This window comes from Cystoisospora suis (genome assembly GCF_002600585.1).
Source record: "Cystoisospora suis strain Wien I chromosome Unknown contig_3122, whole genome shotgun sequence".
In the NCBI taxonomy this organism is placed as follows: domain Eukaryota; phylum Apicomplexa; class Conoidasida; order Eucoccidiorida; family Sarcocystidae; genus Cystoisospora; species Cystoisospora suis.
In genome coordinates, this window is record NW_027155917.1 from 453 (window position 1) to 21,948 (window position 21,496).

The 21,496-nt window shown below is 41.1% G+C and overlaps 5 protein-coding genes across 5 annotated transcripts; 1 reads left to right on the forward strand and 4 right to left on the reverse strand.

Annotated features, from left to right (window-relative positions):
* Nucleotides 1–146: 146 nt before the first annotated feature.
* Nucleotides 147–5,055, reverse strand: CSUI_006241 (uncharacterized protein). The gene has a single exon (XM_068066405.1). The coding sequence runs from the start codon at nucleotides 3,599–3,601 to the stop codon at nucleotides 3,332–3,334; it is 270 nt and encodes an 89-aa protein (XP_067921615.1). The 5' UTR covers nucleotides 3,602–5,055; the 3' UTR covers nucleotides 147–3,331.
* On the forward strand, nucleotides 1,126–15,047 carry CSUI_006242 (uncharacterized protein; the record flags this gene model as incomplete). The annotated part of the gene is made up of 7 exons (XM_068066406.1): nucleotides 1,126–6,146; nucleotides 6,246–9,509; nucleotides 9,918–9,967; nucleotides 11,182–11,534; nucleotides 11,896–11,929; nucleotides 13,250–13,532; nucleotides 14,751–15,047. Coding segments are annotated over exons 1-7 (9,288 nt in total), but the record flags the coding sequence as incomplete, so codon positions are not given.
* On the reverse strand, nucleotides 9,447–10,093 carry CSUI_006243 (uncharacterized protein; the record flags this gene model as incomplete). Its single annotated transcript, XM_068066407.1, has 1 exon — nucleotides 9,447–10,093. A coding segment is annotated over one exon (153 nt), but the record flags the coding sequence as incomplete, so codon positions are not given.
* CSUI_006244 (uncharacterized protein) lies at nucleotides 14,533–14,903 on the reverse strand. The gene has a single exon (XM_068066408.1). The coding sequence runs from the start codon at nucleotides 14,678–14,680 to the stop codon at nucleotides 14,546–14,548; it is 135 nt and encodes a 44-aa protein (XP_067921618.1). The 5' UTR covers nucleotides 14,681–14,903; the 3' UTR covers nucleotides 14,533–14,545.
* Nucleotides 15,048–16,704: 1,657 nt separating the features above from the next.
* Nucleotides 16,705–21,469, reverse strand: CSUI_006245 (uncharacterized protein; the record flags this gene model as incomplete). The annotated part of the gene is made up of 5 exons (XM_068066409.1): nucleotides 20,582–21,469; nucleotides 19,682–19,738; nucleotides 19,025–19,117; nucleotides 17,965–18,438; nucleotides 16,705–17,151 (listed from the first exon to the last, which is right to left on the reverse strand). Coding segments are annotated over exons 1-5 (1,815 nt in total), but the record flags the coding sequence as incomplete, so codon positions are not given.
* Between the last annotated feature and the right edge of the window lie 27 nt (nucleotides 21,470–21,496).

Here is a 21,496-nt window from a genome sequence, read left to right on the forward strand (position 1 = left end):
CACATTCATCAGGCCCTCTTTCTCCTTTTTTGTCTCTTCCACCGAAGCGACCTCATCACCAGACTTCTTTCTTCTTTCTCTACCGTTTCATCCCGTAGAAGATCCGAAGAAACAAGAAAAGTAAAATGACTGATCTATCTATCTATCTCTCTTTCTCTTCTCTTCTCCGTTGAGGTGCAAAAATCGAAGAGCCATAGCGACGTAGAAAAGAGCGGAGCGGTGGTCTATATCTATTATAGGGAGGTTGTTTAGTCACTTAGACACATGGAGACGTAAAGGACAAGAGAAAGAGAGACACACAGGTACTAAATACGCCTGACTGTAGTAGATCTCTATGTATCTTCTATACATGATCAAAGAGTGATGGAGTAAAAGGCATATAAAAGTCTCTTTCTTCTTCTTCTTCTCTTCGCTTCCCCCGGCTCTCTTAAACGAAGCGATCTGCCAGGTACGTCTATTCTTTCTTCTTCTTCTACCTTTTCTCTTTCTTCGAGATGGAACGACTACTATCTATGACAGATAGAGAGAGAGAAAAGGAGAGAAAGATAAGAAGAGAGAGAGAGTGATGACTTGAGTCTTGCTGTTTTGTGCGGCCCTAATATGAGTGATCATGTACGATGAGAGACGGAAGAAGAAGAGGCTATCTTGCCAAGCTCTCCAACTCTTCTTCTCTCTTGTTCTCTTCTCACGTGCTGTCTTTCTTCGCTACCTCTCTCCTCTCTCACTTTCTTTCTCCTCTTCTCTAACTCTTTCTATCTCTCACTTTCACTGCTTTCGTTCTTTCCATTCATGGCGAGAGAGAGAAAGATTTAAGGGCCTCTTCTTCATTCTATATCATTCACTCCTTCTACCATCTGCTGATAAACATGAGAGAAAGCAGTCCCTCAAAACTCCCTTTTCTCCTCTAACACGTCAAGATTCTGAAAGAACAAGGAGAAGAGAAGAACAAGCGAAAGAAAGGAATTATCAACCTTTCACTGTCTCATCCATCATCTTTGATAAAGAAACTCCGTCCATTCATTCATTCATTTGCTAGTAGTCCCTGACTCTTCTTCTTTCTCTACACCGTGTCGATGGTTTGATTAAGGAATGAATGAATGAATCGACGGCCTCGTGTCTCTTGAGAAATACACACGACCATGACAAACCCAAATCTCGTCTTCCCTTCTCCTCCTCCTCCCTTTCCTTCTCGAGTTCTAACCCAACCTTCTTCTTCTTCTTCTCATAGCCATCCTTCTTATAGACATCCCCGCTCATCAGTCACCTGTCCTCTCCGACCAAATCAAGAAAACGTCTTCTCTCAAACTCCTCTTCTTTCTTCTTCTTCTTCATCTCTTCATTTGTGTGGCAATACGGGGGGTTGTCCGTCGTCTTCTTATCTTTCTGAACGGACTTCTGCAAGAAGTTCGAGAGAATGTATAGAGGGACCGAGAAATCTCGAAGAAGAGAGCAATCATCATCATCATGTGGTCTTTCCTTCCTTCTTCGTTACTCCTCACTGCAACGAAGAGCAAGAAGAAGCATCGAGAGAGAAGAAGAAAGATGAAAGAGAGGTGTTTCTCTCTTCTACTTCTCTTAGTGCCCATCATGGGGAGAATCTCAGGCAGAAAGAGAAAGAAAAAAAGAATCTTCTCCGATCCGTGATGAATGAAGAAGATAGTCGACAAGAAGAAACAGTGAAGAGAAGAGAAGAAGAAATCATGAAGTCATCTTCTCACTCTCCTGTTGCCTTTCTAGAAGGAGACAAGCAAAGACCAATTCCATCCAAGACGACTCTTATACAAAAGAGAGAGAAAGAAATAGAAGAAGCAGATGAAGAGAAAAATAGGGAAGACAAGAATCCCATACTACCACATCATCCTGATCATCTTCTCTTTCCTTCTTCTTCTTCTTCTTCTCTGAGAAATCTCTCCGGTGCCATAAAGAAGAACTTTCTATCGAAACAGGAAAGTACCAAATTAAGAAGGACAGTCTCCTTGTCTCCTTCATACTCGTCACCTCAACCTTCTTCTTCTTCTTCTTTCTCTCATACTCCTTCTATCCCACCTCCTTCTTCATCTTCTATTCCTCGTCCATCACACAGTCAGCTTAGACAGATTTTCAGGGGTCTTCCTCACGTCGTAGTGGAAGAGAAGAAACAAGATCCTTTCTTCTTCTTCTTCTCCTCCTCCTCCTCTCAGACTCCTTCGCTCTTCACTAGCCATTCAATTCCTTTAAGACCTTCTTCTTCTTCTTCTTCTCTCCATGTAAATAGGCGTAGTATGAGAGAAAGAGGAACTGAGAATATTTCTAAAGATCTTGCTTCTTCACAGCAGTGTTTAAATCAGTCGATGTCTCCTTGTCTTCTTCTCTCATCTTCATTCTCTCATCCCCCTTCTTCGGCTATACCTCATTCTCGTTCTTTACCTTCCTTATCTTCTGTAAGAAGAAATCTTTTCCTGGAATCTTCTTCTTCTTCTTCAAGACAAGCACCTCCAGAAGAAAGAAGAAGGAGCAGTCCAAGCACATTTCAGATCGAGAGAAGAAATCTTCGTAGACACCCTCCTAGCGCTCATCATGATGGGAAACATACGTCGATTGTTCAGCATCGATTCTCCTCTTCATCGTGTAAAGTTCCTGCCTCTCACCATCCTGTACAAGGTCACTGTTCTCTCCCTCATTGCCAGGAGAATCCTTCTTCTCTTTCTCTCTCTCCTCGACAACCCTATCTTTCTAGAGTCTTCTCTTCACGAGATCTTTCTTACGCCTATGGAAAAGAAGAAAAGGAAGAAAAAGAAGAGAAAGAAAAAATTCGAAAGACAGACAACTCTCTATCTTCTTCTTCTTCTTTCTCATCACTCCAATTAGGCAATTCAGCAAATCTACCAAAAATCTCCAACTTGAACCCTTCTTCTCCTTCTTCTCCTTCTTCTCCTTCTTCTTCTTCTTTCTCTCAATCTGATACTAATGAAAGAGAAGCTAACTCTCTACATCTTCGTTCATCTTTGTCTCCTGAGAAGGACATTTCTCCGGTCTCTTTGCAATGTGAAATAGAAGAAGGGGAAAACAAAGATAGAACGATGAGGGTAAAGAAGATATCTTCTTGTAATGAGAGAGAAAACCTTCCATATCGGCGTGAGAGAATGCTCTGCACATCTTCTCCTTCATCTGTTTCTTCTTCTTCTTCATTTCCTTCGCAATCGATTCTCTCTTCTGATATCGACGGTTTGTCTTCTTCGCAACGCCACACGAAATCCCATGTGAGTGTCCCTAACCAACAGACAAACTCAGCAGTCGGGTGTACATACACCTCCCAACAACACTGCCAACATATGCGTCATGCACACCATCATCAGCATCTTCTTTCTTCTTCTTCTTCTTCTCCTACTCCTAGTACTTTCCCGACTCCTTCTTCCTCATCTACGCTTTTCCACCAACCTTCGTCTACTTCTTCTTTTTCTTTCAGTTCTTCTTCTCCTTCTCGTTCTTTGGTATGTAAGCTTTTGACAGATATATCTACAGAGAAAGCGAGAAGATCAGCTGCATGCGCCTCAGCTCTAGCACTCGAAATGACCAAACCTTCCCAGTCTTCTTCGAATTCTCCTAGAGAGAAATTCCCCATCTCTATCCATCCATCTCTCTCATGTCACCGCCAAGGAAAAGAAGAAGAAGGAGTGTCTCACGTCCCGAGAGAGAAGACGAGTCAGGACCAGCCTTCTCAACACTCTTATCAAATACTGTCTGGCAGAAGTTCAACACAAACATGCGAAGGAGAAAAGAATGAAGACTCTGCAGCAGACGAAAACAAGAAAAAGAAGACGATAATAATGGCGAGGAGGGACGGATCAGGTGTAGTTACACATGACATTCCTCATCATACAAGCACCTCTTCTACCTCTTTCTCAACTTCTTCTTTTTCTTCTGTTCCTTCTTCTTTTGATCTTCGTTCTCGTGAGAGATGGAATGTCTCTTCGTCCAGAGAAGAAGAGAGACCTAGCCTATCAGCTGGAGAAGAAGGAGAAAAGAAGAAGGAGACGTTGTTTCTGTTCGATCGACAGGACCTAAGAAGAAGAGGAAGTTGTAGAGAAGCACATCTCCGTCGACCTCCTCCGATCCAGTTGAGAACCGAACGAGAAGAAGAAGAGAAGGGTGTGAAGAATAGAGACGACGTAGAGAAATCAACTCTGTCTTACAGTAGAGTAATGGAAAATAGCAGAGAAAAGAAGAAGAAGTGGATGGTAATGGTCCCGTCTGCCTATACCAGTCATATGAGAATGAAGACACAAGTTGCGAGAAATAAAGAGGAAGCAGAAGAAAGGAGTCTCGGCGGAAAAAGAGATCTCTTTCTGTTGGATGGAGAACACCAAGAGGAAAGCACGAAGAAGATGAAGAGAAAGAAGGAAGAAGAAGAGGAAGAACGGGAGAGAAAGGATAGAGAAGATGTGACAAGGCATCTCACAGAGAAGAAGAACGAAAGTGAAAAAGAGGTAAAAGAAGAAGAAGAAAGAAAGACATCTTATCGTGAAGAAAATATGAATGAATTATCACACATACACCACGCAGACGTCCATACAATCTCTTCTTCTTCTTCTTCTCCCTACTATCATGATCGCCATCACTTTCATCATGTTAACTTCCATTCTTTAGAGAAAGAGACCGAATCTCCTCCTCCAGAGAGCTCTCTCAATTCGCCTTCTTCTTTATCTTCTTCTGTCTTCTCTTTCTCTCAAAGAAAATCGGACTCGCACAAAGAACAAAGCGAAGACCTAGACAAATCTCACCTAATCTCTTCTTCTTCTTTGGGTAAAGGAGAAGAAGAGAATAAGAATGCGAATGAGAAGAATAGCTTTGTTTCAAGAGTGAGAAGAATAGGTCGAGGTGGTTTGCGTGACTACTCCCCTTCTTCCTCCTACCAAGAAAGTTCGGAGAATCCATTGGAGAAAAGAACGTCTTCTTCGCCGTCGCCACATGCCGCAGGAGCACAAGCAGGGCTGAGACAGAGGGGAGAGAAGAAAGAAGAAAAAGAAGAAAGAAGATCTACAGAGGAGAAAAGGAGACAAAGAAGAAAAAGAGTCTTTCACAGCTCAGTAGAAGGTCATAGCGATACGGAGGAAGACGAAGTAGAAAGAGATAAAGAAAAAGAGAAGATAGAAGAAGAAGAAAGAGAAGAGGGAGAGAAGGGAGACAAACATAGCGAAACAGAGAAGAATGGATACGTCATACATACATCAGAAGATGAAGAGGAAGAAAGAGAGAAAGAGAGAAACAAGAAGAGGAGATCTCTGTTAAATGAAAAGGACACGTCTCTTGAAAAGAAGAGCATTCGTCTTCTGTCTCCTCCGCCTTCGGGAACAAAGAAGAACGAAGAGAAGATGAAAAGACAAGAAGAAGAGAAGGGAGAAGAAACACCCTCGTCAGTTGTATCCTCGTGTTCTGATGAGGGTTTACCTTCTTTCTTGAATGAAAAAAAAATCTCTGAAACGGGAGAGAAAGAGAAGAGCAAAGATGATATGAAGAAGAGACACAAGGAAGCGAAGATGAAGGAAGAAAAGAAAAGAAAAGAAGATCTTGCTTCTCATAGAAAGGAGACAGAGAATCTTGTTCATAAAGAATATAGGAAACACGAAGATGCTATAGCAATCCTCCCTGGCAAAACGCGAGAGTCTTCTTCTTCTTCTTATCCATCTGCCTTTACAGTATGGTCTTCGCTAGTAGAGGAGAAGAACAAGAAGAGAGAGAGAGAAGATGAAGGAAAGGTCGAAGAATGGCAGGAGAGAGACCAAGAAAGAAAAGAAGAAGAAATAGAAATAGATCAAGATAAAAGAAGAAGTGAAAGACCTCTGATGAGAAGGGAAGAAGAAGAAGGCGAGTGTTCTTTACGTTCCTCCTTCTTCTTTTCTTCTCCTTTATGCGGTACTCGTCAAGATGCGAGAGAGGTAGTTCATCACAGTCCATCTAACCAGGTGTATATACACTCGAGGAATCATCGAGACAACATCGATCTTCTTTCTCCGCCTTGCTTAAAGACTCGAAACGAAGCAGAAACAAGAGAGATAAATCATCCCTCTCTTCAGATCGAAGAAGAAAAAGATAAGAAAGATGAAGTTAAAGATGAAGAGAAAGAAATGAAGAATGACAAAGACGAAGAAGAAGATGTCTCCTGCCTGGTACAGAGACCCTGCAGATTATTAAGTATGAGAGAAGTCGCAGAGTCTTTTGAGAGAGCTATTATCCCTTTCTCTTCTCTTTCCTCTTCTTCTTTTCAGAATAGTCGAAAGAACAAGCCTCTTCTTCCTTCTTCTAAAAGCTCCTCGGGCAACGAGGATAGGAGAGATGAGGTATCTCTGAGAAAAAAGACTTCTTCTTCTTCTTCTTGTTTCAGCTCAAGAGCCTTAAGGCATCGAAGTGGTGTGTCTGCAAGATCTCTTCCTTCTTCTTCTCCTTCTTCTTCTTCTTCTTCATCACTGTTATCATCTCCTTGTTCTTTCTATTCTTCTTCTTCTTCTTCTCCCCTTTCAGTTTCTGCCAACAGAAGTCGGTTTGGTAGACAGGCGAGAGAGCAAAGGGGGGATAGAAGGAATGGCGAGGAAAGTAACAGAGAGAAAGAGGTTTATACAGAAGAGGAAGACGAGAGAACGGGAGAAGAAGAAGAAGAGAAGAAGAAAAGCCTTGACGTGGCTGAGTGTGTTTCTATAGCACAAGAAGAGAAAGAGATAGAAGGAGGAAGCAGCCATAGAGAGAGAAAGAAGAAAGAAGAGGAAAGGAAGAAAGAGAAGATGAAGAAAGAGGACAGAGCGATGCCTTTGGAAGATCTTCATACACATCGAAAGAAAGAAAAGCACTTAGGCGTTTCATCGACAAAAGAGGAAGAAGAAAGTAAGGACAATCTCTCTCTGGTACATGAGGAGAGAAGAAGAAATAGAGGAGAGAGAAGAAGTAGCCATAGTAGTAAAGAGTGTTTGAATAGGAATAGAAGAAGAGGAAGAAGTAGAGAGAGACGTGAAGAGGTCGAAAAAAGAGAGAAGACGGATGTGTGTATGAGAGTAAGAGATGACAGTAATAGAGAGGACAGATGCAGTGTATGCACACCCCAGAGAGAAGAAAGAAAGAAAAGAAGTGAAGACGCAGACGATGAGAAGAGACACCCGACAAAGAAAGAAAGAAAGGAAGATGAAGGAGAAAAGACGGGAGAGAAAGAAGAAGAAGAAGAGAGAGAAGTAGATATAGCAGGAGAAGAAGAAGGATCTCTGTTAGGAGGAGAGACTGAAAGGCGGTATCAAAGGAAGAGTGTCGAAGAAGAGAGAAGAAGCAAAAGTAGACAAGACGAGGAGGGGAAGAAGAAGATGAAGAGAGACATAAAAGAGAAGAGAAATGTTTTCGTAGAAAAGATCTTTGACGAACTCGAACACTTAGGCATGTGTATAGAAAATAGAATTCTCACGTGTCAAACAACGAGAACCAATTCTTCTTCTTCTTCTTCTTCTCCTTCTTCTTTACTCGAAGAAGAAGAAGCAGATGAGAAAGAAGAAGAAAAAGAAAGACATCTCACGCAGAAGAAAGAGCCTCTTCCTTTTTCTTCTTCTTCTTCTCTCACAAGGCTGAAGAAGAAAAACATGAAGATCTCTAAAGAAACCGACGAACGACCTAACTCAACCTTACACCCGAATCTCTTCTCTTCTTCTTCTTCTTCTTTTTGTCCCTTTTCTTCATCTTCATCTTCATCTTCTTCATCTTCTTGTGTTTTTTTTCCTGTAATTCTTAACGAATCTGAGCTCTCGACATGCGCGACAGTCTTAGAAGAGGAGAATCGATTCCTAGGGGGCGTCAGCTTAGTAGAAGATATAAGTGAAGATGAGAAAGAAGAAGAGTCTCCTTCTCTTCCTTCTCGAGGAATAGACAGTTCTCAGCAAGATCTTTCTTCTTCTTTTTTTTGTGGTGTTTCTTCTCATGTGTCGTCTTGCTTGTTGCTCAATGAAAGAGAGAAGAAGAGAGAAGAAGAGAGAAAGGAGAACGGAGAAGAGAAGGAAAAGAAGAAAGAAAAAGGAGAAGACAGAGCAGAGAGAGAGGCGAACACTTCTTTAGATGAACTGAATGAAATCTTCATCTTAATGGAGAAGAGCAGGACCTACCAGAAGAGTGAAGAAAAAGAAGAAGAAGAAAAGAAGAAGAAGAATAGGGAGAGAAAAGAAGAGCAGACGGAAGAGACGGTAATGTCTATTCTAGATTCGTCTTTTCAGGGGAAGGAGAAAGGCGAAGATCTCTTGATGGTCTGCGATAACAGCGCTTACGAAGATAAGAGTCAAAAGAATAATGAAGGAGTAGTCAAAGATCAAAGAAAAAGCAAAAGAGTCTCCACTAAAGAGAGGAAAGACGTTAACTGCTCCAAGGTCGATTCTTCTCTTTCTTCTATAGCCTCGCACACTCATTCCTCACATAGAGAAGAAGGAGAAGAAGAAAGAAAAAGAGCAGGAGAGACGGAGAGTACTCAAGAGCCGCCTTCTTCTTTCTCTTCTTTTTCTGTAGCTTCTCTCAAAGAGGAAAAAGAAAGAAAAAGTCTCGCAAATGACGAGGCTGAGAAAGAGAAGATGACAAAACGGAAGAAGGAAGAAGGGAAAGAAGAAGAAGAGGAGGGAGAAGGAGAAGAAATGAACAAGAAGTTGTATAGGCAGGAAAGCCTTCAGTCTGGAGAATGCACATCAGCTATCTTAGAGAAGAAGAAGAATGAAGATCTTCTTCTCCTTCTTCCTCCTCCTGTACAGAAAAGGAATGAAGAAGAGAAGAAGCGTTTCTATATCTCTTGTCGGACGTTTCTCGAGAAGTTGCGATTGATCTATCTCTATTTACTGAGAGAAAGATCTACTATACTGCATGCACACACCAAGATAGAGGAAGAGAAAGAACGGATAAAGATGCATACAGAGAAAGAGAAGAAGAAGAGGAAAGACTTCTTGACACGTCTCCATGAAAAGATCAAGAAAAGAGATAAGAAGGTTCATCTGAAGATCTACCAAATCCGGGAGAAAAGCTTTCTTCTTCACAAGAAAGAGAAACTTCTTCAAGAAAAATGGAAAGAAGAAAAAGAAGACTTTGAGAAGGAGAAATGTCTACATCTCCACCACTTAAGATCAAGGGAGAAAGAGATAGAGGAAAGGATGAAAGAGGTCAAGATGCAGACGAAGAAGGTTCTGAAAGAACAGAAAGAAATTGAAGAGAAGAGAAGACACCTTGAAATATGGATCGAGGAATATGAGAGAGACTCGCTAGCGCTGAAGAGGGAGAAACGACTTCTCGAGAGACAACAGCAAGCTATCGAAAATCTATGGATGAAAAGGAAGAAAGAACACGAAGAAGAAGAAAGAAGAAAGAAGGAAGAAAAGATGAATGAGAAAGAGGGAAATCGATGTGCAGAACATCTTGAGAAAGGGAAGAGAGAGATAGAAGATGACGAAGAAAAACGACGAGGAGGAGGAGAAGAAAAGGAGAGAAACATAGAAGGGTTGAAGAGACCTAATGAAAAGGAAGAAGAAGAGGTATGTCTGTAATAGATAGCAAAGGGCTTCTCTCAAAAAGCGCAAACGCCCTGCAGCAGTTTCTCCGGTGTCACTACACCTCAACGCCTGAGAAAAAACCGTTCAAATTCCTCACCCTTATCTCATCAGAAAGCTATCTCTTTTCTTTCTTTCTTTCTTTCTCACTCTTTCTTTCTTCACTAAGAACTCGAGATCAGTCTAAGTAGAGATCCACGTAATGCGATACATGACTTTACATATGTATATATTTATATGCATGCACGTATACATAGAGGTATATATAACAAGATATATCTCTCTATGAATAGAACGTCCGCTGCCCCTTCTTGCCTGGGCCAAACACCCAGAGATTGCTGTTAATACTTTCTTCTTCTTCTTCTTCTTTTCTATTTTCTTCTATCTTGGCAGAGAGAAAGAGAGATAGAGACTTCACGCTCGCATGAAGAAAAAAAGGAGATGTAAGCCTACAGAAGAGAAAAAGAAGAAGAAAGCAAGAAAGAGCCGAAGAAAGTCGTGAGGAGTATCCCTTCCTTCTCTTCTCCTTTTCTGCTTTTTCTTCTTCATTCTTTCAAGAGAAAGATCACCTACCAAATAGAAATACTAAACAACACCTATATACAGATACATATATATATATATATATATGTAGGTATACAGAACAGACAGAGAGAAAGAGTCAGAGAGAGAGAAGGAAGAAGAGAGAGACATACGTTACGATAGAATGCATGTATGTATACGTGAGAAGAGAAGTCCACGCTGTAGATTCTATCGCTCTACGCTTCAAAAGAGGTAGCCTGATACTCCTCTTCTGGGTATATCTTGATACATACGTAACATATACCTGCCATATATACATATATATATATATAGACTTAAGTAGGTACATTGTATACATCCAGACCTATATCTATGACTGTGTATAAAACGGTCAAGATGATTCCTTCGGCTTCTACTCCCCTGGAGAGCAAGAAGAATTTTAAGAGTATATTTGCACATCTACCTATTTATACCGACCTACCTATATCTCTCTATACCTATGTATTTGCTTACATAGAGAAACAAAGGTTGTGAAGATAGCTGTACATATGTAGGAAATACCCACACTTATTTCTGTGCAGGAGTAGATTTGAATCCTGCGAAAAGCTAGACATATATATATCTATAGAGAGAGAGAGCTAGGTGTATGTACAGGTAGACGTAAATGTAGATGAAATGAAAGGAAGAAGAGAAGAGGAAGAAAACTGTGGGAAATCTTCTTTGAGAATGGAGACGAGCTGGAGTGTCGAAAACTTCTGTCTGTCTCTTCTTCTTCTTGTCTCTGTCTCTGTCTCTGTCTCTATCTCTGTCTCTCTGTCTCTCAGCGTCTGCGTTCCTCCTTGTCACAGAAGACTCACTACGTGGCGAGTAGATAACTATATGTATAGATATAGATATACATATATAGTAGTAGATCCATCTATATACATACACACATACACATACATACCTATATACAGATCTAACCATCCACAGGTACATACACACACATAGCATTAAAAAGTGAATGAAGAGAAAGACCTATGCATTTATACATGAAAAAGTAGACAGCGGGGGGTGTAGAGACACACGACCATGTGTGTTGCAGATCAAAAGACGTCTTTGAAAGATTCTCTTTTCTTTCTCTTTCCCGTAGAGACAGAACAGAAAGAACCTTGCCAAGCGTGGAAGAAGAAAAGGAAGAAGGTGTGAATGGCAAAGACAGGAAAGATGCAAACTACACACAAGGAGAATCAATAGAAGAAAGAAAAAGGAAAGATCAAGACCCATGTCTTACACTGAGTTACTTCTCTCCTTCGGAATGTAAAGGTCAGCACCAACAAGAAGAAGAAGATGTAGGTACGATCAGTCAGGATCCCCATCTATCTGTCCTTACAGATGGAGAAGAAGAAGAAGAAAGAAAGAATGAAGAGGAATTTAAGAAATGCTTCAACAAAGACCATCAAGACTTCTTCAACTCCTTCACACTTTCTACACAAGACCATTCAAGTTAGTAAGCCCCTCGTCGACTGTATGTACACTTATATATATATATATATATGTACAGAATACATGGATACGTAGACATCTGTTCCTCTATGCTAAGATACTAGATATACATGTATAGATGTGTATATAAATCTATATCTGTGTATATCTCTCTATGTATCTGTAGAGATCTAGATTGAGGTGTATAAGTATACCAGTGTCCCCTTGTATTGAGTTGTATGTGGAGATGACAAAACCATGGAAGGTGTATGTACACTTGATTCGATTCTCTTGAAGCAAGACGAACAAGAAATTGTATCACACTCGTAGGGTCCATGCAAATGATGAAATTCTTTTTCTTTTTCTGATTGCATGCGCTCAGCGGAAGAGTCAGGAAGATGTCTATCAACACAGCAGTACGTTCTTCGAAACTCTTCCTTTTCTTCCTCTTCTTTCACTAATTCCCATGAACTGTTAAACATTCTCCTCTCTCCTTTTCCTCGCTGTCTTCTCTTTTCGTTCTCTTGCTGACTTCTTCTTCGTTCAGCAAGCATCTTAAAGAAAGTCTCTACGACGTTCTCTTCGCTTCAAGCTCTTGTATGTATGTAGATCCACACACACATATTTCCATACATATATGTATATCTCTATATCTGTATACATGTTGAATGCTCTACTGTATATCGTTACTATGCATGTGTGTATCTACATAGATATATATATGTATATATACATATATATATCTATGTATGTATATAGATAGGTGTGGGATATGACTTTGTGTCTGTAGTTATTTTCTAGATTCTTATCTTTTTAGAGGCATTCGATGGTCCGTGACGAAGCAGAGACAAAGATAGAGAAGGAAACCCTTATGGCGAAGAATCGATGTGAAACAGTCGATTCTTCGCCATAAAAGTCTACATCCATTCATCCATACACACTGTGCTCTTTGTATACACTTCAATCAATATATATCTCATTCTCTCTCTCGCTCTTTTTGTCTCCATAGAAATGCATCTCTACCCCTCCGTATATGTGTCTCTATGTATATGTAGATCTCTATACGTACTTTGTATACGTGTAGACGTATGAGCGATTTAGTATGGACGTGCTTTTCACTTCTCCTCGATTTCTTTGCTTACAGCTGTTGGATGTGAATGAAGTGTCTAGCTCCCAAGGCTCCTCGCTTCTTTCTTTCTTTCTCTCAACAGCAATAGATTAACACCTATCTAGGAAATGGATAAGAGAAGAAAGAGAAAGAAAGATAGAAACAGACAGACAGACAGATATGCAAAAGAAACGAAACAAGAGGGCTCCTAGAGAAGATACACACATGTATGTATATTCATGTATCATCTACACATATATCCGTCTAGGCTGGGCTGTACATGTGTATGTATGTCTACGTGTATGTATGGATATGAATAGGCACACAATACATCGGCGAAGTGGATGGATGCGGAAATGTGAAGAATGCAATAGTTGCACACGCACCAAGAATCGATTTGAAGAATCTGAGAGATAGAGAAAGAAAGAAAGAGCGAGAGAGAGAGAAAGAGAGAATGAAAGAGAGATGAAGAGACATGAGGTCTGTAGGTATACAAGGAAAAGTAGAAAAGACGAGAGAGAAAATAGCAAACATAAAGACCGAAGGAAGAAAGAAAGAGAGAATGAAGAAATTCCTTCTCTCTCTCTGTCTATATCTTCGGTGTATGATGTGCATGTATCGGATACAGAGAAGAGGAGAACGCTGTAGATAGAAAAGAAGGAGAAGAAAGACACTACAAAGAACACGAAGAAGAAAGAAATACCCCATGGGAGAAGACCAGAGTTGCTTCTTTGAAGGGAATTCATGAGAAAGAAGAAGAGAAGGAGATTTCATCTTGTAATACAGCTCAATTGAGAGAACTGCTGGAGAGACAAGGTCAACAAAAGGAAAGAATGCAACTGGCTGAAGCAAATTTCTCGCGTCTTGAGAATGAAATCTCCAATCTAAAGATTTCTCTCGAAACTGCCCGGGTAGGTACGGAAGAAAATGTGAGGTGTACACTCTGGGAGAAAAGAAAGAAATAGATGAATGAAGCTATGTCTTTGTCTCTAAGATAATCGATGAGAGAGAAAGAGAGAGAGAGATAGAATAGAAAGGAAAGACAAACACCCTTCATTAAGTGAGGTATCGATCCACCCCAAGACGAAGAAGAAAAGACAGAGACAGACAAGGAGAAATCGAAGTAGATAAACTACCGTATCTCTTCCTCTTTCAATTCGCTTGGGCTAAAGCATTTTGCTTCTTTTCTATATCCCCCCTTGACTAAAATCTTTCCTTGCATTCTCTCTATGCACGCGCATATAGGTACATGCGTATATGCTTGTCTCTCTTTAGCCGGCCTATCTATCTCTCTCTCTCTCTATATCTATATATATACACGTGCATGTAGTTGCTCTCACCTCCTGGTAGGGCTCCCTCTCTCTTTCTATATAAGACGAACACACGTATATATGAATATATATGTACGAGTGTGTATCAATACATGTGTATGGAGATTTAGAATGGGTTGTCTCCCCTACGAAGGATGTGTGAGATAATCTTAATTGACGGGAATAAGGAAAAAAGTGCATGCAAATCTCCTCTTTAAGTCTTATGAAAAGATATGAAAGAAATACATAGAGAGAGAGAATCGAAACCCCTTGAAGATAGACTATAAATCGAGTCAAGATTTTTGATAGACCAAAAAGAATACACTCCCTCCTTGGTGTATATACACCTGACCGAGGAAGCATAAGACCCATGCCATCTCGTCTTCTTCTTCAGTCAATTGCAGAGCGGAGTAGAAGTGTGATATCGATTCTTCTCCTTAGCATCTTAGACAGACTCCCACAGGTGTACAGAAAGGCCGAGACACATTCCCCTGTCTTACCTTATTCACACAAGAAATAGATACATATGTGTACATGTATAAACATATATATACATATATATATATATACGTATACATGTCGTACAAATGTATATATATATATTGTTTTCGTTTCTAAGCATACAGAGCTAGATATGTTTTGTCTGTCTTCCTTCTGTCTCTGTCTGTTGTGATGTGAGGGACGTCTACTCGATTTTTCTTTATTTCTTTTGTCTCTCCTTTTCGACTGATCATTGTTTCAGTAGACATCCATCTTTCTTTCTTTGTTCTTTCTTTCCTTGGGTCGCTATTCTTTCCTTTCTTGGACGTTTCTTTCTAGAGAGAGAATTCGACTCTTCATCATTCACTTCATTGTTTGACAAAGAGAAAGAAAGAGACAGAAACTTCTCTTCAATCGGCTCAAGAACGAATCACTCTCCTACAAGCTAAACTTGAACAGCTAGCTCGAGCTCAAGCCTCGGCTATCTTAGCATCGACGCATGCAGAAGCTCGAGCATCGATTGCTGAGAAGAAAGCCCAAGCAGCAGAAACGGCCCTATCTTCAGCTGCCTCATCCGCAGCTGAGAGAGAAGAAAATCGAATGAAGATTCTCCATAAAGATCTAGACCAGGCAATAAAGTAAGAAGAAGAAGAAAAGACAAAAGGTGGATGAGAAAAAGAAAGACCAGAAGAAAAGGCAAATAGAGATAGAGATGTAGAGAGAAACTCTAGAAATTCATACGTAAGTAATGTAGACAAGGAGAGGACACCCGCATAGAAGCACCTTTAGACGATCACCTCTACAGAGACACGCTCTTATACACTCACATATTTCTATAGATGTACCGTTGCCTGTATAGACATGTATACAAATGTATATAGATAGATAGATAGTTATGCATGCATGTATACAAGTGAACATATACATATACATATATATATATATATACATAGATAGATGTAGACGCGTGTACACACACGAACATATGCATATATATGTATATATATATATAGATGGATATGCATATTCCTGTATATATGTATATATGCCTGTACAGGAGCAGAGAACTGTATTGTGTGGACGTGTCAGTTTATAGATGTCGAGACGCATGCGTCTGTAGCTCTCTCACTAGATTTCCGGGGAATATAAGTCACGGTCTTGAAGCTCTTGTAGGCCTATCGTGAAAATGATAAAGAACGAAGAAAAAGAAGAAGATACATAAGAAAGAAAATAGAAGGAAAGAAAGAAAGAGTGAAGGAGGTGTGAATGAGTAGAGAAAGAAGGAGAGAATTCCTGCATTGGCGAATACTGCCAGTTTCTTTTCCTCCCATGCGAGAACAAAGAGAAAGATGAAGAAAGATGACGCCTGCTTCTTCTCTTCTCTTCTTCTTCAGCGGCTCTCTTTCTTTATCTAAAAAGAATTAGCCCTCCACCATAATAGACAAATACCTCTTCTTTTCATATCTACAGATCTTCATTACCAGTTCTACTTTCCCATGAACTTCGTCTCTCTTAGATCTTCTCTTCTTCTCTCCTCTTCTCACCCAGGCATTGAGCTGTTTCACATCTACACGCGCATCCGCGACGGCTAGACGTCAAGCTAGATCTATCTATCTATCTATCTTTAATCTATCTATCTTTATACATATGTATCTATCTCTCTCCATATATATCATTCTATCTATATATCTACATATGTGTCTCTCTGTATAGATGTATAGACGAAATCGTAGAGAATACTATACAGGGCACGATGAAGTATATGAGCTGGAGATGTGTCAAGATGATCTATTTTTCTTTAATCTATCTATCTATATGTATGTATATGAATATGTATGTGTATATGACGTGTATATCTCTGTTGGTGTATAGAGAAATCGCTCAGCTAAAGACAGATCTGCAGCAAGAGAAAAAGAGATCTCTCTTAACTCAAGAGACTCTAGAGAAAGAAAGAGAAACCTTTCAGTATCTTCTTCACGAAAAAGAAGAAACTGAGAAGGATCTCCAGTCCAAACTTCTCCAAACCAATGATGCTCTATCTAATGTAAGGAAAACAACACTTCTCTCCTTCTTCTTCTCCTTCTTCTTCTTCTCTCCTTCTTCTTCTCCTTCTTCTTCTTCTTCTCCCCCTCTCTCCTCTCTCTCCATCAATCCCTTTCAAAGCTTTTTCTCTTCACTTCAAATAAACAAGTCTCGCACACCAAAACCACTCAATCGACATATACACATACATACATATACATACATACATACACATACATACATATACATACATATACATACATACATACATATGTATGTATCGATAGAAAAAGAGCTTCGTGTATAGAGATAGAGATCTAAATAGAGAGAGTTGCATGTAGTGTTCTTCCTTCCTTTCTGCTCTTGGGCATTCTCCTCCTATAAGGATGTTTTCAGCTGTATCTGTCTGAGGTGTATAAACGCCTTGGAGAGTATCATTCTCAACAAGAATCTTCAACAGCATTCCATTCTTTTTTACCTTTGTTGTTAATGTAAATCTGAATTTTGATGTGGGAAGATAGCGAGCTACAAGGCGAGGATCAACGAGCCAGTTCTCATCGAGGCCTTCGTCATACTGACTTAGACGTCTGCTTGGACGCGTAACGGCATCTGACGTCTTCATCTTAAGCATAGGGCCTCCTTCTACTGCAAAGCATTTCTGAATACTTCGAGGGAACATCGCGACAAAGTGAGTTAGAATCGACTGCACTGGCTCCAGCTGAAAAGAATGAGGGGTAGAGAGAAAGAGATCATAGAAAGATGAACAACTCAAGCCATCCATTCTATACATCCACACACATATATGTCCATATATACATATATATATGTATGTATAGGTATGTAGCACATGCATCATCTAAACGACATGTATGTATGGAGAGATAGAGAAATGAAGAATGTGGCTGAGAGAGATTTCATGGTATGGATCGATAACGATGTCGTGTTGTGGGAAGCACACATGGAATGGGTCGACTGGACTTTTGACAAGCACCCCGCAAGAAGAGCATCTCGATATGACTACAACATAAGCGGGAGAATAGACGATGTGATGAAAGAAGCACACCTCCTCCAAGTCCTATATAAATATATATAGGTACAGGTATACATACATGTACCTGCAAACAACACCATCGATGTATATCCATCCAGCTCTTTCTACATTTGTGAAGTTTAACATGTTCTACATCTATCTGTTTATCTAGCCACTGCTCTAGCTATCGATCTACGTGTCTTTTTTCCTAACCCTAGCTTCTATCATGTTCCTACCATCTCTTCTTTCCTACTCTTCTTCTCACGTCTCCACCTAAGTTGTCATGCGACGCTGCAGAATAGGAGAAGCTCATCGCCTTCAACTTTCTCTCACATGTCCTATCTCCCTCCACATATGGATCAACACATACATATATACAGACATACAGCTCTCTTCCTCTAGTGTCCATACACGCCATCTGCGCATCGGCATAGATAGATAGATAGATGGATAGGTAGACACGTAAAGAAAGAGAAAGAGGTGAGACGTTACGCAGCTTACGGGATTTTCGATGAGAAGGGTAACAACAGCTTTGGCCTTGGTTTCTCCATGGGACGAAAGATCGCGAACCCCAAGGCGTTTCGTTCCCACGTAGATCCACAGGTCAACAGCAAGAGGTGAGCGGGGAAAGACCAATGAAGCAAGAGGGTTTCTCGCTTTCTCGAAGGCTTGAAATAGGGCTCCTAACCCTTTTTTGTCTTTCTCTGTCTGTGTAGTCAGTTCCAGTCGAATAGGCCTCCTGATAGAGGCTGTAGAGACGTCAACAAGGAGAGTAGCAGGATCAAGAGGGAAGAGCTTCGGACGGCCATCGACTTCAGAGACGTTATCTGACGAAGTTGAAGGAGGGGGAGGAAGTCGCTCTTGAAAGAATTGGCATTGAAAGCGCGTCGGATCACGGGCAGCCGTAATCTGAATACCTAGATGATGGGAGATTAGGCTGCATGCATCTTGCAGGGTCGCAGACTGAGAAGCTGTCTGACGAGAAGGAAGAAAAGCAAACAAGGCACGACTAGACCGAAAGGCCCTTGGAGACTCCCGAGAGGAAAACTCCCCTGATCGTGGCTTCGGGTGTCTACACATATTTGGAGATGAGCAAACAACAAGACACTTGTATCTAGTGAGAGTAGACATCTCACTAGACATATATACGACGACCTAACACGCATAGGTACAGACAGCCTACACCTTTGCGTATGCTTGTGGAAGCACGCATAGACATACATATTTATACAGATGTATAGATTCAAAGAAGAAAGACGAGGTATGGCTAGATCAAGGTAGTTGGGGGAAGGACTGAAGAAGCAGAAGAGAACGAAGAAAAGGAGGAAGAGTGAAAGAGGCGTGAAAGATTCTACTGGGTATCATGATGGTTTCCCGGCTTCTTAAAGAAACAGTAAAAAGAGAAACAGATAGAATAGAGAGAGAGGGAGAGAGAGAGAGGTCAGTCTTCATTCAGAGTGGAGCTTTTATGGCGTCCTCGTATTCAGGACTGACGTCGAGGCTTGTTTCTTTCTCCCCGTGCATGCATGCATGCATGCATGTCTGGATAGATGGAACTTACACGGATGGCTTGGCGTACAGAAGAGACGGAAGAAGCTTGATCCCCCTGAAGGCTGATAGAGAAGTGAACGACAAAGCCTGACCATAGAGATACCTGAAGCCAACAGAGTCAGAAGAACAACAAGATAGAAGATGATAAGAATCCTGCCTACCTGGTATTCCATGTATTCGCCAGACTTGGAGGCTATAGACACCTTATATGAAGGGGAAGGCACACGCGGTCTTTCTTTCTTCTTTTTGTTTTGCTCTTCTTCCCATATAGTTAGAGAGGTACGTCTCCACCAATGATCAGAGAGAGCCTAGCAAGAGAAACACATGGAGCTCCGCCCTTTCTTTCTTTCTTTCTTAGGTAATCTCTCGATTCTCTTCTTAACACGGATGGCCCTCTGGTTCTTATGTATATATATATATGTATATATATATGTATATGTATACGTTTTCATACTTCCCTGACCTCCTGGTACCACTTCTACTACTGCTACTTACTACAGTTGTCCTTCTTCCCCCCTATCTCTTCTGAAGACCATCATCGTCTATAGAGCCTAACTCACTAAGAGGGTTTAGGAGAAAGCCGGATGGACTGAGTCTATAGAAACCTCTTGAAAACGGTTTACAGAAGAAAAGAAGAGAAAGCCTGTCTCGTCTCTGAAGAGCTTACGAGGTTTTTGTGGTCGAGCTGTGCTGTCTCTCTTAGGCCATTCAAGCATTCCTTTCCCTACAGACACACAACGGAGAGCACGCCTGACAGACAAAGGTGTGTTCCTCTATAGAGATGCTTGCCGAGAGGAGGTAGAGACCTTTCTAGGTTGTCATGAGGTAGATCTACCTAGATATGTATGTAGGACAGACGTATATAAACAGTCACATGTATCTGTACGGAGAGAGAAGCTCTTAAGGAAGAAGGAGAAACTCCGCGAACTGGAGCGCCGAAAAAGACGGACGAAGAAAGAAGAGAAAGAACATATCTAGGAAGCCAGTTCAAGAGAATCAAAGAAGACCCAAGCAGCCAACAGGGGGGGAAGGACACATGGACCTGCACGGGATACATGAGAGCTATAGTGGTAGCCTAAGAGACACAAGCCACATGGCGTTGCTTTGTTTGAGGAATTATCTGTTGAACATAGAGAGATACACGAGATATGTATGGAAACTGAAATAAATGAATGAACGAAGAGGGGCCTAGAATGATCAATAATGACACGAAAGAGTAGCTGACTCTTACAGTCAAGTATAGATCCTGTATCCATGCAAATGTATATCTCTGTATACATGCACATACGTTTTCAGGCATGTCTGGCTATTTCTATCTGCGATGGCATGTAGTCTATTCAATGGTATATCATGAAACATGCCATGGATTTATATAGAGAGAGTCATATAGTCTAAGAGATAGCACGTGTACATCTGGCTTCTTACGGGTACAGAGAGAGAGAGAGAGACCCTAGTATGTAGATAACGATAAAAGAAGAAAGGCCTACACAGGGAAGGAATGAAGGAAAGACGAGAGGAAAAGAGAGCGAAGGAGGTGTTCTCATTTCGATGAGGATGACGATCATACCTGATGCACAACAAATAGATCTAAAGCATTTCTATCAGCTCCATCGTTCAAGGAACTGCTGCCACTATAGGCATCCCCTCTGGATGATCCCCATGTGGGCAGAGCCTGGAGAATTGTATTAGGAGAGAGAGGAGGGCGTAGTTGAATCGCAGTGAAGTCATCATATGGAGATGTAGGCGGGATAGGACTGGGAGAAGACAAACGGGAGACATTTCGGCCTTTTGCTTCTTCTCTCCCCCCTCTTACAAGGCGATCGTTCATCCGCTTCATTGACATGGACTGGTAGAGATCTTCAAGCCATGCTCTCTGGCTAGATAACATAGGTAAACGGAGTTCGACATGATCCGCTAATGAATAGGCACGATGATGCGCGGGGGTCTCATGCTGTTGTTTCATGTGTGAAGAAGAAATCTCGTCTTTCTTTTCTTTCTCTTGGACTAGTTCGTCATCCTTTCTCAAAATTTCAGGTTCCTGATCTTCAGGAAGAGGAATATCTTCGGGTTGCCTTCCTCGATTCCCCAGAGCAAAGGGAGGAGAGAAAGAGAGAGGGGAAGACGATTTCGTTCTTGTATTGAAGAGAGTTATAGGAAGTCCGTAAGATTCGAATATAGGGCGAGTGACTGCTGAGAAACATTTCTTCTTCAAAACAAATTCCATGATGTCTCCGGCTGTTAAGGATTGGCCTGCAGGGACTTTGATAAGAGGCCCCTCGCCAACTAGATTCTTCAGTTCATCTTCACTCATCTGATTAACGCCGGTAGCAGATTCACTTGGCTGCTGTAAAGGATAGATAAAGTGCTGCTTCTTATAGTCAGCTTGAGCTAACGTAGCAGAAGACGGAGATGTCAGATCGATAGCATAAGACCGTCTCTCTCGGGCCCCCCAAATCTGTTGGAAAAGAAAGAAAGAAAGAAA

Bases quoted from the DNA above. Each gene is read 5' to 3' on its own strand.
- CSUI_006241 (XM_068066405.1), bottom strand. From the start codon at position 3,601: ATGGGGAATTTCTCTCTAGGAGAATTCGAAGAAGACTGGGAAGGTTTG.
- CSUI_006244 (XM_068066408.1), bottom strand. From the start codon at position 14,680: ATGTCTACTGAAACAATGATCAGTCGAAAAGGAGAGACAAAAGAAATA.